The 18655-nt window shown below is 35.7% G+C and overlaps 1 protein-coding gene across 1 annotated transcript; it reads left to right on the forward strand.

The window, feature by feature from the left end:
• Nucleotides 1–1364: 1364 nt before the first annotated feature.
• Nucleotides 1365–14326, forward strand: LOC107827046 (putative ribosomal large subunit pseudouridine synthase SVR1, chloroplastic). Its single transcript, XM_075224810.1, has 10 exons — nucleotides 1365–1961; nucleotides 3033–3112; nucleotides 3221–3321; nucleotides 3422–3494; nucleotides 3716–3809; nucleotides 3948–3996; nucleotides 4241–4391; nucleotides 5010–5066; nucleotides 11556–11611; nucleotides 13806–14326. Exons 1-10 carry the CDS (start codon nucleotides 1460–1462, stop codon nucleotides 13888–13890), a joined length of 1248 nt encoding a protein of 415 aa, XP_075080911.1. The 5' UTR covers nucleotides 1365–1459; the 3' UTR covers nucleotides 13891–14326.
• The last annotated feature ends 4329 nt before the right edge of the window (nucleotides 14327–18655 follow it).

Here is an 18655-nt window from a genome sequence, read left to right on the forward strand (position 1 = left end):
TATCAATAGTGTATCCCTATGTGTGAGATACATGCGTGATGCATGTGTTGCAGAAGACTTTTTTGAACTCGATTTGATTACGAATTTTGATACAAAACCAGTCCAAATCACCTCCAATCTTCCTCAAATTTTGTATATTGATTTATCTATATATTTTCAATGACCCATTGAAAAAGTTCCTTTTTTGTTTAGATTTTTGGAATATTGTATAGATTTTTGTATTTCATTACCTTATTTGTTACCCCGTCCATGAAATTTCCTTTCCGTCTTGTATGTAATGTTGCTAATCACGCTTAAAAATATGGAAGGGGATTTTTGCATGTGATTCTTTGATAGAAAGAACCCTATTATTTGGTTTTTTAATTTTTGTTGGCTAATTTGGTAAGTCTATGACTAATGGCTAGAGGTTGGTAAGTTTAGATTTATTTGTGTAAGTTTTCCTATTTATAACACCAACTATTAGTAACCGAGACGATCTTATTATTTCATCTTTTTGAAATATTTATTTATTTTTCTATACAGAATTTGTTCCGGAAAGACATATTAATACATGAAATGGATGAACATTACAGACATTCCAAATCTACTTCACGACTTTCAAATTATTTGACAAATTTATTGTTTCTTAAAAAAGTTTGTTTAAGCATAGTCATATCGCAATCTCAAAAATATTTTATAAAAATGTATCTCGCTTTTAAGATTGCCTTCGTTTAACATATGCAATTATATTCATTCTTAAGCGGTTTTGTGAAACGCACTTAGGCGATTTAACAAGCTCTATTGTTAATAACACAAATATTAAACAATCGAGTAGGTGATTCAGAAATAATTAAGCGATTTCAGATTAATAGTAGGGCAATTTCAAATGTATCATAGGCGATTATATTTATTTCTAAAGGCGATCAAATTATTTTATTTTACTAATTTGAATTAAATTTACTTATTTCATATATATAACTTAGTTAAGAAAATTTAAAACAACAAAAAGTTGTTCATAAACATTATATCCTGGGAGACTTCATTACATGAAGTTGATGAACTTCATAAACGTTTCAAAAAAAATTCCATCTATTTTCTATTTTTTTCTTCCTCATAAGTCCTTAACATCGGGTAGAAAAATACCTGAAAAATATAAAATCTCCTCAACGAAAAAAAAAAGCATTTCGTAAACCTTGATGCTCAAACTTGATGGCTTAAATTGAATTGCTTGGATTGACCTATGCTTTTTCATTTTTATCATCAACTTTTTATTGTGGATGAACAAAAATTAAAAATTATTATAAGAACGGGAAAAGGGTTAAAATTATTTTAAAATTGTAAAATTCCTCTTTATACTAATTTCCTCTCCATACGTATAAAGTGCACATTTTGGTAATTATTTTTCTAAAATAAAACTCTATCTTCTCCCCCCTCATTCCCTCATCATCTTCAAAAACCTTATCAAATAAAGCCACCGGCGATGGCGACGATTGCAGCCGCCGTAGCGGCGGCTTCCTCCGCCTTCACCTCTCTCCACCTCACTCGCGCAACTCCCTACACGCGCCGCCACATTCACACTCTCATCACATCCTCACTCTCCTCTTCCTCCTCAACTGAATTCAACATATCCTTCGCTCCTCCAAAACCAAAACCCAATAAACCAGAACCCTCACTTCCCATAAACCCTAATTCCAGCTCGGACATAGCCGAACTCGGTGATCAATTCTATATCCCCTGGATTGTTCGTGATGAAAAAGGTAACCTCACTCTCCAATCGACTCCTCCGGCGCGTCTACTCCACGACATGGCTAATGCTAGCACAAGTAAGAAGAATAATAAGAAGAGCAAACAGATTGCTGCTAAAGCCGCGACGGTGGGTCCTACATCCGAGCCTAAGTATTCAAAAGCAGCTCGCCGGTTTTATAATGAGAACTTTAGAGACCCTCCCCAACGCCTCAGTAAAGTCCTTGCTGCTTCCGGAGGTAACTTTAGCATCTCTAGTTGTACCCTTTTCAACATTGTGCAAAATTAGAAACAATGTTGTAAAGTAAGGGAAGAATATTGATATTTATTTATGAGCAGATATCCGTGGAGCTAGCTTGAGTGCTACTTTCATAACATCCCATGCATGAAGATATTTGTCTAATCTTTTGAAATATTGCTAACAACATTGACAACAACTATGCCTCCATTAGGAATCTACTTGGGTTGTGTAGATAAATCCTTTATATTGATTCAGCTATGTTGGGACCCGTTTCATTACAATACTCATCAAACAAACCGTGAAAAAAAAAAATACTCCCGCCGTATCATTTTATGTGATATACTTCCACTTTAGTCTATCCCAAAAAGAATACCACATTTCTACACTTAGAAACTTTACTTTGAAGTTTCATTTTAGCCTTAATGAGATGATTTATAACCTGAGATCATTTATAACCACGCAAATGTGTATGATTAGTTTTTGACCTCAAGTTTCAAAAGTTTTTCTTTCTTAAATTTCGTGGCCAATCAACCACTGCCACATAAAATGGGGCACAGGGAGTATATATATTGAGAGACTAACGACATAGATGAGGGAATCCTTCAATATGTTCTGCTCCATTATACTCATTAGATGAGAGGAGACTAAAAGAAATGAGAGAAGAGACGAAAAAGATTTGCGCTTTCTAATTGCTGATGACATAGATTGTGTTATGCGATATCTTAATATCTTAAAGAGAATTGAAGTGACATCATCAATTTCTTAAGTTGTAAGTAATAGATAGTTTCTGCTGCCATAGACTGTGTTAAGAGGGGAGGGGGGGGGGGGGCGTTTGGGATTAAGTGAGTTTCTCGGTTATCAAGAAAAAAAAGTATTTGTTGTGGTGGCAATGATATTTAGAACTCAGTTGGAAGTTAGTGGTGCTAGAAAACAGAATATATTTTGTTTATGGGCTTGCTCTGTTGTTTATGTATGAACTAATAATGAGATGTAAAATGGTGAGTGTCAGCGTATCAAGAGCAATGACAGCAGCTGATAGATTATCTAAAATTGAGGTTTTGTTTTATAGTGGCATCCAGACGGAGCAGTGAAGAGCTGATTTTTCAAGGTCGGGTTACTGTGAATGGTTCTGTTTGCAAAACTCCACAGGTCAAGTTCAGAAATGCTCCCATGTTGCTAAATTTTTTAGGGTTCGACTCCGGTGCATGTTTTTTTTTGGGGGGTTATATTGTTGACATCTATTCTGCTTGTTGGCAGACTAAAGTAGATCCAGCTAGAGATGTAATTTATGTCAACGGAAATCGTCTTCCGAAGAAATTGCCTTCAAAGGTCTATCTTGCACTAAACAAGCCAAAAGGGTGTGTCTATCCTTTTCTTTTTATCATTAACACTGGAGGAGTTTGGGATTTTGATTGTTATGTCTGTGAGTCGAGTTGACTCAAGTTTAACAAAATACAGGTACATATGCTCATCCGGGGAGAAAGAAACTAAGTCAGTCATTTCCCTTTTTGATGATTTTATAAAGAGTTGGGTATGTTTTCTTCTGCTTGTATGGGTCTTTTGGAAATGTTTGTTCTTTTAATAAAACTGTGTCCTGGGATGAGCTATTTTGTATTGCTAATTTATACTAGGATTTATGTTATACACAGTGTCAGTTCTAGAAGTTGTACCCAATAAGAAAAGCTGTTACTTCTGGAGCATTGCCTGTACTAACTCATGACTTTTTATATCTGCTGTATCTTCTTATTAAAGGATAAAAGGCATCCTGGACAACCAAAACCTCGGCTCTTTACAGTAGGTCGACTTGATGTTGCCACGACTGGCTTGATTATTGTGACTAATGATGGTATAGATGACATTTTCTTTTATAATTCCTCAGCGCATGTTATTTGTGACCTCACCAAGTCTTATAAAAAAAGATAAACCTCATAAGGTTCATTTCAAATCCGCCTGCACAGTAATCTGGTTTATGCTGCTCTTGCAGGGGAGTTCGCGCACCAGATTTCACATCCTTCGTCTAATTTGTCAAAGGAGTATGTTTTTTTTTTTATGTTTTCCCTATTTATATGCCTTGATTTTTTTTGGGTTGGTTGTGGGGGGGGGGGGGGATACACAATTATCTGTACACATGAAATTTTTGCGACTTTTGCTGAACTTATTTTCTGCTATTAGCTGATCTCTTTTCTTCTTCTTTAAAACTCGTGTATTGTTGAATATTTAAGCAATCCAGTTTATCTTTCTGTTGTGATCATCACTTACCAGATGATCTTGTTCTAGATACATTGCAACTATTGATGGTGAAATACATAAGCGACACTTGATAGCCATTAGTGAGGGAACAGTCATCGATGGTGTCCATTGCACCCCAGATGCTGTGGAACTACTACCAAGACAACCTGATGTACCAAGACCTCGTCTGCGTATTGTGGTACTGTTCACTGCTCAGTCACTTATCTTTGTTTGTCTATTAGAAGAGACAGCTAGCTCCATATTGTTTTCTTAAAATCCTAAACTAGTTGGTATAGGCTATTTTGTCAAAAAAATTCTGTACTTCTTTTGCTACACATTTTTTTGTTAAGTAGGATCATAGAGCAAATGAGCAGAAAATAAGAATTGATTTTGTGAAAGGATAGCAAAAGGAATAGCACATTCAATTTCTTCTCGCTATAGTGTACGAATTGATTTTGTCAGCTCTGATTTTAGTTGCTTTTTAAGTGGTTTCTGATGAACTGTTAGATGAACTGACATTCACTTCCTTTCGTAATAAACAATGGTCTACAAGAAAGTAAGTTCCACAAGATAGGCCTGTCTAGCCTGAGCAGATGCAAAGCTAGGCAACCAAGGGCTGAGGTCAGACCAGCCCAGGTTTCTCTTTTGATAATTTTTTTTCCAGATAAGGAGGTTCTCTTACACGGATACACCTGTTAGATAGACCTTGTAAATCCTAGTTCCCCCAATCTTCTGTATACTATTAGCAATGCTGTTTCGATCCACACGAGAAATAGTACTCTGTGGACCTAAATTTCTTCTTTTCCTTATGATGTAGGTTCATGAAGGACGGAATCATGAAGTTCGTGAACTTGTGAAAAATGCTGGACTTCAGGTATTTGGTTATTTCGAGTTTATTCTGTCCAACTTACCGTATAACAGATCAGATCTTAGTGAGAGCTAAAGAAAGTGATGGGTTTATGCGAAATAACACTACATCTGAAATGGCATGAGGCTTTTTCTCTCTCTACTTTCTTGAGCTCTCAGGCACACTCACCGAGGAGTCTGAGAACAAGGAATCTTGAGAATCCATAAACATCATTAGCATGTTTATTCAATTCCGACCACCCCTCTGAAAACAGTTCCGACAAACAACCTCTCACGCGCCGCCACGCGCCGCTCTTTCCGGCGAGCCAAATGCCACGCGCCGGCGCGTGAGCTCAATCCCAGCCACTTTTCAAAATTTTCTTTTTGGACAGCACGCTCGCTGGGAAATTCCGAGCACATCCTTACAATTTTTTCTGAATTCCGACAACTTTTATTTTTTCCAGTGGCGGGGAATCCTTCTCTGTCCAGAATTCTGGTTTCTGTTCTTTTATTCAAGCTTTCTAGCTCACTGTGATAACTTCCAAACAACCCCTAAAATTTCATAACCTGAGCAGCTGGTTTGTACAATATGGGAGACAACAGGATATATTTCAACGCAGGATTCAAATCTTTTGACATCACCAGATGGAATTCCAACAAAGACACATGGTTTGAATGGGTGGAGAGAAGCCGCAACATGATGAGAAGATCATCCATGGGTAGAAAGGCAATGGAATGGATATGCTTTGCACTTAAAGAAGCGTCGACAGATCAAAACAATCTAGTGAAGAGATGGAAGTACAAGGAGCAAATGACAGAACATTTCTGTACTAGGAAATTTAACGCCCATGGAAGATATATGAGTATTCTGTCACTGAAGAGAGAAGGGAGGTCAGTGATTATAATCCCAGAGTTAACTTTGAATTCTGGCTGGAAAGACATAGCAGCTAAGATAGAGAGATTCATATATCAGACCACCAAGTTGAATCCCATAGTACCACCCAGAAACACTGTGGACAATTTCCCTTATGCCCAAGCAGTTAAGGAGAGTAAATGGCAATCCAATACTCTTCGAGAGGCAAGGGTCAACACGAACAATGGCGATATTTCTGTTTTGGAACCTACTGGAGGTGAGGACACAGGTCTACTAAAAAGATGCATTATCGGGTTTTTTGGGAAAGAAATCAATGAGAGACCCACTTTAGCAGACATAAGGTGATGGGCTAGTGCTTCATGGAACAAAGCATATGCAGTAAACATGTATGAAATGACAGGCAACATGTTTCTTTTTGAATTTCCAAACAGATTCATGGCGGAGCAGATTTTGCAAGGAGAATGGAGATGGAAAAAGTTCAAGCTTCATCTGGAATGGTGGAATCATACTGTTGGATGCATTCCAAACTCACAAATTGAGGAAATATGTTAGATTAGAGCCATGGGGATTCCTTTACACCTATGGTCACAAAAGATCTTCAAAGAAATAGGAGATCTCTGTGGGGGATGGTTAGCCACTGAAGAAGAAACTGATCTCAAAAATCATCTTAAGTGGGCAAGAATCAAAATTGTTGGTGATGGCAAAAAGACTCCCAATGAGGTTGGGATTGAAAGAGACGGTATCAAATTTTTCATCCCAATCTGGTCTGAAAGTCAGACAAGATATGAGTTGAAGACGCAAGAAAACAAACAATGTTTTGAAATAGAGAGATATTTGAACAATCAACTGGGGTGCACCTTATGGCAAATCACTGATAAAGGAAAGGCAAGTGGGCAACTTGCACAAGGCTCGAGTTCGATGAATCAGAGCAGTAAAGTGACAAACAACGAGCTGAAATCCTATGACTCCGATTTAGCTGCACAAGTCATTTTTAATGATCTCTCGTGTGAGTTTTCTGATGATATTAGGCTGAAGCCTTATATTGAGGAAATGGGAGGACCTTCTTACTTGGGGGCAAAAGAGTCCTCTCCAGGGGATCCAATCCCCAATGAAAATCTTGAAAGTATGCCAAAGGCAACACTTATCAGTTGCAGTCAGCCAGAAAGTGGAGTACAGATAGCAAGACTAGAACAGAAGGCAGGGGAGCAAAGCATAAAACAAATTTGGGGAATGATCATGTTGGAAGTGCTTTGGAACATCTAAAGCAATTTAGCTCTATCCAAGATTGGGAAATCGAGGAGGTGAATCCTATAGCAGTTCAGCAACACAATCCAGTAATGGATAAAGACATGGATGCAACACTATGGGTCCATCAAAATATGATCAAATTGGGGAAAATGTTTGGAGTAGATTTTCAAGGCCATGAAGAAGAAGCACTGGAGTTGTTAATGCAAATTGACAGCTGCAGACAGGTAAGAAGGGTGGAGACAGAGTTGGAGGTGAAGAAACAAAGATTCAAAGGATCACTGGAATTAAAAGGGTTAATTTCTTTTGATGTCAAATTCAAGAGTGACGGGAAAAGGAGTAGGGGAAGAGATCTATCAATCATTCAATATGAAGATCAAAGTAGGAATGTAATGTAAGGGGATTAAACGATAAGAAGAAAAGGGAGATTATAAAAAGTCAAGTGCAGAATTGGAGGGCAGACATTATATGCATGCAAGAGACAAAAGTGGAGGGGGATATCGAGGAAATAGTCAGGCAAATATGGGGTGGTAGATGGGTGAGGTATGCAAGTGTAGAAGCTAGCAGCACGAGAGGGGGGATTTTGTTATTATGGGATTGCAGAGTATGGAAAAGGGAGGTGTTACAGACTGGTGCATACACTTTGACTTGCAAGTTCGACGCTCTTTTACAGAATTTTCAATGTCACATAACAGGAGTGTACGCCCCAAATTGTAGAATAGAAAGGAAAAAAGTATGGAGAGAAATTGGTGCAGTGAGGGGACTGATGGAAGGCCCTTGGGCGGTTTGTGGCGATTTCAACGTTACAAGGTACCCTTCTGAAAAACGGGAATGTTCAAGGAGGTCCAGAGCGATGGTGGAGTTCTCGGATTTTATAGAAGATATGGAGTTGATAGATCTTCGACTTGAAGGAGGCAACTATACTTGGTTCAAAGGGGACAATCAACAGCGGCTTCAAGAATTGATAGATTTCTCATTTCAGAAGAATGGGATGTAAGTTTCAGAAACATCAAGCAAACTATCCAACAAAGGTTGATTTCGGACCATTCATCTGTGGCTCTATACTGTGGTGCGTGGGAACAAGCTAAATCATACTTTAAGTTTGAAAATTGGTGGCTGAATGTGGAAGGTTTTGATGACAGAATTAGAGAGTGGTGGATATCTTTCGAATTCTCAGGAAGACCTGATTACATTTTAGCTTGCAAGTTAAAAGCTCTCAAGGGCAAGCTAAAAGAATGGAGCAGAAGTTACGAAGGTAATTTGGGACTGCAAAAATCAAAATTGCTAAGTCAACTAGCAGATTTTGAGACAACACAACAACTAAGAGCGCTGACAGAGGAGGAATCAGTGAGGAAAGCAGCTACTCTAATGGAAATTGAGGAACAACTCAAGAATGAAGAAATTGCATGGAGACAAAAATCAAGAGCTCTGTGGCTCAAAGAAGAGGACAGGAATACAAAATTTTTCCATCGCACTGCAAATGCACACAAGAGAAACAACAACATTGATCAAATAATGATTCGACATGAAGTAGTCGAGGATCCAGAAAGAATAGAGAATGAGATCACTGAATTCTACAAGGAGTTATACACAGAACCTGAACAGTGGAGACCAACGGTCAATTTCGAAAATAGTTCAAGCATTTCTGAATCAGAAAGGGAGTCTTTACAGAGTAACTTTGGGGAACAAGAAGTGCTGAGAAGTCTGAAGATGTGTGCAAGTGACAAGGCTCCAGGTCCAGATGGATACACAATGAGTTTTTTCAGAAAGTGTTGGGACATTCTGAAGGAAGATATCATGGCGGTCTTTAACAACTTCCATTCACAGGAGATGTTTGAGAAAAGTTTCAATGCAACATATATAGCTTTGATTCCAAAGAAGACAGGTGCGAAAGAATTGAGAGATTTCAGACCGATCAGTCTGATAGGGAGCTTCTACAAATTGCTCTCAAAAGTCTTAACTGAAAGACTTAAGAGGGTGGTTGGGAAAATTGTCGATGCTCAACAAATGGCGTTCATCAAAGGAAGACAAATAATTGATGCAGTGTTGATTGCAAACGAAGCTGTAAACTCAAGAATTAAAAAAAAAGAACCTGGAATCTTATGCAAATTAGATATCGAGAAGGCCTACGATCATGTGAACTGGAGCTTCCTACTAAGAATGTTAGAATTAATGGGTTTTGGGCAAAAATGGATTAGATGGATGAAATTTTGCATATCTACTGTAAAATTCTCCATTCTCATAAATGGATGTCCTAAAGGTTATTTTCATTCACACAGAGGTCTAAGACAAGGTGATCCTTTATCTCCATTTCTATTCATTATAGTCATGGAAGGATTGAACAACATGATCAAAACGGCTAAAGTCAGTGGATGGGTTAAAGGTTTTGAGGCAAACAGGAGTGGAGCTAACAATCTAGAGATCACACATCTCCAATATGCTGATGATACTCTAGTCTTCTGTGATGCTGAAAAAGATCAACTTAGATTCTTAAGGATCATTTTAGTTTTATTTGAGGGAGTCTCAGGATTACACATTAACTGGAGAAAGAGTAATATTTTTCCCATTAATGAAGTTAACAACATGGCGCAACTGACACAGATACTGGGAGGAGAAGTTGGGTCACTACCAACTGTTTACCTTGGGATGCCTCTTGGTGCAAGATCCAAATCAAAAGAAATCTGGAATTCAGTCATAGAAAAGTGTGAGAAGAAGTTGTCAAGATGGAAATCACAATACCTATCATTGGGGGGTAGGCTAGTTCTAATCAACTCAGTATTAGACTCACTACCCACTTACATGATGTCTTTGTTCCCAATTCCAGCAGGCATTTTACAGAGACTGGACAAACTCCGAAGATCATTCCTTTGGCAAGGTAACAAGGAGAAAAAGGTCTTCCATTTAGTTAAATGGATAAGGAATTTGAAGAATCAAAGCAAGGCTCTTAGAATTAAATGGTTATGGAAGTACTCTCAAGAACCCCAATCTTTATGGGGCAAAGTGATCAAAGCAAAGTATGGTGAGGAAAATAACTAGGTGTCAAAAAAAGTCAGAACATCATATGGAGTAAGTGTGTGAAAATCCATCAGAGAACTTTGGCCTATAATGAAGAATCACTCCTCCATAAGAGTGAACAACGGAAGGAACACATCATTTTGGAATGATAACTGGTTAGGAATTGGAAGCTTAAAGGAAAGATACCCAGATATGTTTGGTTTAGCACAAAACCAGCATAAGACAGTAGCTGATATGTGGAGTCATCAAGGATGGGAAATCGCTCTAAGAAGACAGTTGAATGACTGAGAGATAACAAGATTAGCTGACATTTACAAGGAGCTGGAAGCATTTACAGGATTACAGGAAGGTTTGGATTCAATATGGTGGAAGAGGCACAACAGAGGGGTTTACCGAGTGAAGGATGCATATAAGATTTTGAATCATAATAACCAACAGGTAGACACATGGCCTTGGAAACATATATGGAAAACAAAAATTCCATACAAGGTAGCTTGCTTCACTTGGCTACTAGCAAAGGAGGCGGTATTAACCCAGGATAATCTTATAAAAATAGGAATTTCTCTGTGTTCAAGATGTTTCCTGTGTGGGGAAAATGCAGAAACTGTCACCCATTTGTTTCTACATTGCAAGATTACAGACCAACTATGGAGAATCTTTATTAGTCTTAGGGGTATTTCATGGTCAATGACATACAGGCTTAAAGATGTCCTTTATAGCTGGGAAGAAGCTGGAGCTGAAGCAACTAGTAGTAACAGATGGAGGACTGTACCGGCTTGTATTTGGTGGACAGTTTGGAGGGAAAGGAACACTAGATGTTTTGAAGATAGAAGCAATCCAGTGCAGAAGATCAAACTCAATTGTATTCTTCTTTTTTGTTTTTGGTGCAAACAGATGTACACAGAAGATACATTGACAATCATAGACATACTAGGATCTTGCTAGGTCTCAAATTAGAACATCTCCAAATCCTTTCCATGTAAATTTGGTTTTCAGTGCAACCTATGTACTGATATTTATAATATATACAATAGTTTCCAATTCAAAAAAAAACACTACATCTGAAAACATAGAGTTCATATCAACATAATGCGGTGTAGCTATTAGACATGCTCAACCTTTTATTGTTGGAAGCTTACATGCTCACTTGTTTTACTTTCACTTTCGGAAAGATCCCTGGATGTATTATTAAGGATCAGCTTCATTCGTCATTCTGTCCAGCCCTGTTGCTTTCAATGTTGTGCTAGATCCATTGTTGCTACTTTGCCATGTTATTCATTAATAACTTTTCAGCTTTCCTTTTAATATAAGTTCAATTTTTTGTTCTCAGTTTTCTGAAGTTACTTGTATTAACCTCAACTCTGCTGCATTTTTGTATTTCAGTTGCGTGCACTGAAACGTATACGTATAGGTGGTTTCAGGCTTCCATCAGATCTTGCGTAAGTTTGCAGTATTTCTTTCTGAATTTTTTTTGGTGACGCAGTACTATGATTAGGAAGGTCATGTTATAATGTATACTACATCTTCAACCTGTATGAAAGCTGATTTGTGCAGTTCTAGTCAGATAACACATTTAAAGCTCTCAAATTGTCAAATATTCCACGCCCAAAACACGGAGACGGGGTGTAGGTGTGCTCCCCGAAGGATAGGTTTCACTTGTCCTTCAGTTATTAACTTATTCAATATCTTTCATTAGTAAGTATGGGGAAGTCTCACATAGGTAAAAAGTGAATCAGATCTCAATATGTGACTGGGGTCCGACTGAATATTTTGTGTGTTTGGGCTCATCTGGAGCTAAGGCTGGTTGCTACGTTTGAAGCCTGAAATTACCATTTCCTATATGCTTTTCCTTTGAGCTGGTGTTTTCTCTTTATCTATATCTTATATTCACGGAGGCAGTGTCTCAGATGCTTGCAGCAAAGCAGTAAGCTAAAGCGAGACAGGGGGTTGTGGGGTTGTGCTCTCTAAAAGTTGATTGTCTTTTTGTTCTCTGCTGCAAAGAACGCTTTTGCTTCTTGTAATCAGCGTCAGTAGAACACCATTTCATTTCCTCTTTTATGTAGATATTGCTGTTAAATGATTTAGACATTTTTTGCACTATTATAGAGCATAACACCCCTCCCCCTTCCCCCCCCCCCCCCCCCAAAAAAAAAAATATTAAAAAAAAAATCTGTTTTTTTCACTTTGCGATCATTATTTTCTATGTTCTGTGTTAACTGGCATCTGGTACTTAGTCCTAAATTTCAAATTAGCAACTCAAAAATTCAGGACACTAAGTCCGCAATTTCCAAATACAGGATACTTAGTAGGCGTTTGGACATGAATTCCATTTTTTTTTCAAATTTGGAATTTCACTAAAATTTGAATTGAAGATGAAGTTGTGTTTGGTTATAATTTTTGCAACATATTTGGATGTCTTTTTTTTCAAAACCATGAAACATGATTAATACCCCACAACTTGTAAAAAATATCAAAACCACCCCAATTTGATTATCCTACTTGAAATAAACAATCAAAATGCTATTTTTTTTTGTTTTTGATGAAGTACGTGAATATTATTAGCCGAAGGCATCAAGAAGATGCAGATGTTACAAAGAAAAAGAAGTAGCAGCCCAAAAAAATCAACAAAAGATATATCATAAACAATCAAAATGCTATTGTTTAAAAATATGGGGTAAATTTGTAAAACTAAAAACTAGGAAATTCCCATTTTCAATTGAAAAAGTAGTGAGAACCACTTTTTCAAATTTGAAAATAGATTTTCAAGTGAAAAAGGAAAAAATGATAAGAATTGTATGTCCAAACATTGTTTTCAAAAAAAATTTTGAAAAAAAGCAAAAAAATTGTATGTCCAAATGGGCTCCAAGAAGACAGAGGTCCACTACTTCGTATGTGCACAAATAGGATTTAAAAATATTTCAAGTATGTTTCTTGAGTTGAAGGCACCTAGGTTTTAAGCTTACACTTTTCTATAGAAATGTCTTAAATGATTGTACTTGGTCGTCTCGCTATGTAACGATTTGAAAGGGAAGATTAACCATTTCACTAAAAATGGGAAGAAAGTGCAGAAAAAGGAATTAATTCAGGTATGATCAAATGAAAGAAAATTGCATTTGCACTTCTTTTGTTGACAAGTATATATCCGACGCATAAATATGACGAGGCTTTCTAACGTTCAGAGGCTTTTGTGCTTTATTCAATTTACTTGTAGGGAAGTACTTCAGATGCGTTTCCTAGTCTTGATATGTGATGTTACTTTTTTTGAATCTAATATTTGTGATTTTAGAAGCTTGTGAAATTGGAGTACGTTTTGAATGTTTTATTCCGTAGTAATGGTATAAATATGTAAATTTTCAAATTTGTTGCCATTGATCCACGAGGCCTTCAATATTTTGAACATGTGCCTTCGTGTCTCCTATATTTATGCTATTAAGACTAAAAAGCTACCAATTGCTGCATTTTTGACATGGACCTGGTTGTTACAATGGCTACATGTATTACATATAATATAGGTTTAGTGATTGGAAATTTTTGCCGCACACTTGTTTATATTGGTTTTCTGCACCCCTGGGTCGCATTTTTGCTGCCCCTTTCTTGAAATAACAACCAAGTTGCTAATTCTCAACTTTGCAGGCTTGGCAAGCATGTTGAATTAACTCAAGCTAATCTGAGGGCGTTGGGTTGGAAGAGTCAAAAGTTAGATGAGGTCAAAACCTAGTCTCCTAACTAAATGCATCAAATGGGCATAACTATCAAGGATTATGTAGAAAAATTGTCGAGGCGCGCACAAGCTGAACCAGATAAAAGGAAAAGTATTTGGTTGCGACTGGTCGGTAGCATTCACTTCTGCATGTCCCAAACCTTCCAAATCTTGAAGATCTAATGGTGTTTTAGTCATTGCAAGATGAGTTCACCATGTGTCAGCTATCATCAGAAAGTATTCCTGAAATTGGAAGCTTAGTACCTCCAATTGATACATCTCTGCCAATTAACAAGCAACAGGCCTGTAAAATTGTACATAGCACAATTATGTGGTTGATGAATGTACAATGTTTTCGATAGAGACTTGTACTAAATTTTATTTTATGTAATATTGGACTGAGTTGAGTATTTAAAAGCATAAATGACACGATATGGGCAGTGGAAAGTGGAAACTCATAGCTTATCCCAACTTGCTCGGGTTTGAGGCCTAGTTGTTATTTAATGTACATTGATGATAGGAAGTGATCCAGGTGATAGTTCTTGCCACTAGTAATTTATGCTTCTTGTTCTGTGGTTCAATTCTGATTTGGTTTATTTGCTACACAGATAATTCGCTCTTGTTGCAAAAAACTGCTGTTGGCTAGAACATGGCAGATGGAATTTCCCAACCAAGAAAACCACGTGATCTTCTGATGGGCATTCTTTAAGATTGCCGACAAATGTAGAACATAAAGAAGACCCTGTTCTTTATAAAATTTATATAAAATTAAATTTAAAATCAATAAAGCATAACTAGAACCATCTTGGATCTGACTCAATATTCTGTTGTCTTTCTCAGTAAAGTTTTAACATTGAATTCATTATATTTTTAAAATTATGGGTTCATATTGGTGTATATTACAATATTAATAAATATTTACATATAAATTTATGCTCTGCGCCAAAAGTATTGGGTGGAATAAGACTGGAAGGCTGTCATTTAACGAAATACAACAGCACATTAAAAAAATGCTTCAATTGCGGAACGAATCAAGATAATAATATATATTACTATGGAATAAGACTGAAAGGCTATCACTTAATGTTTTCAATTCTAGTTTAATGAGATTTTTCTTCAATAACTACATCCCCCCACAAAACTTCTCCCAATGTAAATGGCAACAATAGATTTTTTTATTTTTTTTTTATTTGGAATTGACAGAGTTGAATATGACAAAAAAAGAAAAGGAGGAGAATAATGAGAATGACGAATATTTCAGAAATTATAAAGGACGTGGTCAATATCAAATATAGTAAGAGGGTTTAAGATAGTGACACACTGATATATTTGTAGAAGTAGGACAAGCTGTCTTAGGCCGGCAACCCATGTTAAAGTTCACATGTTCTCCCCCATTAATTATTATAGTTGTTTAAAAGTCCAAAATATTGGTGAATTATGTAGCTCTTTTAATTTGTTTGAAAGATTACTTCTACTATTACTAAAGTTGGAATAAATTTCTGGTTTCATGCTTCAATCTAAAGTGATTCTTTACTTGATAATTAATGCATGGTAGTTAAAAAGTGGCCATGCAAAGTTTGTAATAATTGTTTTACTTTCAGAAGGCTGTTTAAGTTCACATCAATATATAGTCAATCTTTGGAAAAAGATAATAGTGATTTCACCATTAAAGGCTTTCTTTTTCCTTTTCCAACCATAAAGATAAAAAGGGGATTCTTCTTTTCCCACTAGTAGGTATTCTTTTTTTTTTTTTTTTTTTTTTGGAATTCTATTTGCACTTATTTGTTATCCTTGAGGGCAAAGATGTTCGTTGAACGGTTTTTCCCTAAAAAGAAATCAAACCAAGTAAGTTGATTTTTCAAATATTAGAACTAAATCAAATCAATTAAATCAGTTTTTTTCTCGATTCGGTTTATGTCGGGTTTTGTCGGGTTTTCGATTTGTTTCAGTTGTTTGGCGGTTTTTTCTTGGATATAAGACATACACTAGGCGACTACATTTTCAACGTAACACTATCAAATCAATTGCCCTTTGAGAAATCTATCGTTTACCAAGATATATTGATGATAATTGAATCAAATAGTGACAAATAATTTATGGGCTCAATTAAAAATAGATTATTTTTAACATGAAATGGATTCTTACACTTAACAAAAGAAAACACTAATCAAACTAGAATGCAAAGGTAAAGAACTGTACTAAAAGTACAAACGATTAACATCTACCATAAAATTTTAGAAACTTTGTACAAATATATATATATATATATATATATATATATATATATATATATATATAGGTGTAATAATAAATTTAAAATAGCTACTTCTATATTCGGTTTGGTTCGATTTTTTCCGATTATTTCTTGATTAAAACCAAAACCAAACTAAATTTAATCGGTTTTTAAATTTCAAACCCAAAACCAAATCAAACCAAACCAAAAAATATGAAATTTTTGGGTCGGTTTGATTTGGTTCGATTTTCGAGTTTTATGAACACCCCTACTTGAGGGAAGGTCATGTATTACACGGTGGACCTACGTTACAGATAGAAGGGTTATTGGCACCCAAAAAAAATCGATAACAATTCTACGTATACATTTATATGTCTTTAGAAAATAGTATATTCTAGTGGTACCACATATAACAAAAAATTAGTTGAATGCAAAATTACATCAGATAGCATTCATGAGTCACTAGTTCAATTATCCCTCAAAAACAGGATTGAGAATTACCATGCATGGTTGCTCCCGTCATTTTTTTCTATTCCACTACCTTCAAATTGTGGGTTTGCCTCTAATTACACCCCTATACCTTCTAGGACATAAAAGGAGCTTCACTCACTTGAAAAGTTGAGGGGAAAAAAATATCAAAATTTAAACTAAAGAATTAGGGGTCGTTTGGTTTGAATACGACTTATGTCGGGATAAGTTATACTGGTATAAGTTATGCCGGAATTAGTTATACTAGGATTGTTTTTTATCCATTGTTTGGTATGTTGTATTAAATATGACAATTGCATGATTTGTAAGAAGATTGTATAAGTTATACCGGTGCTAATTACCTCACCCTTATAAGATATAAGTTACGAGTTTGCTAATCAAACGAAGTATTAAGTAGGGGTGTTCAAAATCGAACCGAACCGAAACTGAAGCTTAATGGTTTATTGGTATCGGGTTAACGATTTAACGAACGGGGAACGGATTGAATTTTTTTTATTAACGGCTTATCGGTTTGGTGGCGGATTATTCAATTCTCTTAACGAATAATCCGTTAAACCGTTAAGACTATATATATAATTTATTTTTATCCATATATATATTAAATATCAAAAACCCTTCCACTTCCAGTACTCCATCTCTAACGCCTAATTCCTAAATACTCAAAAACCCTAACGCCTAAATTTCAACCAGTAGGTATGTGTACCCTACTGTATGATCTCTCTCTGCAATTTGAATGTTTTAGTTGAATGGATATTCAATAGCATATGATCTTAAATCAATAAGGAAACAATAGTTTTTCCTCCATTGAAATATTACTAGGCTACTTGTATAATGTTGCTATATGTAATGAATAAGGAAATGTTGTTTTCTCAGTTTGATGATTATGATCGCTCTTCAATGCCTATAAATAATGACTGGTACAGTGATTCCCATTCATATTCTTGCTTTTCTATGTGATGGTTGGCAACCATTGCTTCATCTTTTCACTCTACAACACATGACACACTACATCATTCTTACGTAGGCGTTAATTATTAATCAACACACTATAGATTGAAATAGGCTGATAACCGTCCGATAAGAGCTAAACCGATACTAATCTGCTTGATATCTTATCGAGTGGCTAACGGATTAATACATTTAAAAGCCGATAACCATTAAGCCAAATCGTTAAGAGTAATTAACCGCCCAATCCGCCCGATAAGCAACCCTAATATTAAGGTGATATTAAATTTTTATATCAACATTATATCTTTGTATACCTCATACCAAACGACCCCTTAAGGTACCGTGTACACTAGTCACTTTTTAACTTTTTCCTTTTTGCAGATTCATCTAAAATATCTTTCACTTTATTCTCTTCGAAAGTTGGTAAAGTATGTTTTGATGTTATAAATATCTACAAGTAATATATTTCTACGGGTTCCAAACAAACACTATATATTACTCTTGTTTATCGTGTATATAGGTATTTTAGGATTTTGAATATTATGAGTTCAAGTTCGAATTTAACATTTTATCACAACTCATTTCATTTATTGCATTCGAAATATATCATTTATGCTTACTTGGTAAATTTTTTAACACTTATATATGCTATGAGCCAAAATTATTAAGCACGGATGAATTTATAACTAGTGTACTACATCTGCATCTGATCGTGAATAATTTCTTTTATCATATCTCCACCTAATTGTCTATTTAAGTATAATTTTAAATTATCATTATAGTGTACCTATCATTCAATGAATGAAAATCATGAAAGGCAAATTTTAATTTCTAGTAAAAGACAAAATATTAGAATATCTTCCTATCTGATAGTCAAGGTATATGGGTAGCTAAATACCTTCTTTTTTTTTTTTTTTCAAATTTCAAAATAAAGATATCAACTTTAAAGATTTTCACCTAACTAAATATTAGACTATTACATTAGATCAAAATAGAAAAAATCTTTTGGCAAGATTAAGTCCACTTAATTAATTAAGGTACCCACAAAACCATTTGAAAAAGGCAAAGAGAGACCACCAAAGTATATGATGCACTGGATGAGACTGCTTTTTT

This window comes from Nicotiana tabacum, chromosome 11 (genome assembly GCF_000715075.1).
Source record: "Nicotiana tabacum cultivar K326 chromosome 11, ASM71507v2, whole genome shotgun sequence".
NCBI classification, from domain to species: domain Eukaryota; kingdom Viridiplantae; phylum Streptophyta; class Magnoliopsida; order Solanales; family Solanaceae; genus Nicotiana; species Nicotiana tabacum.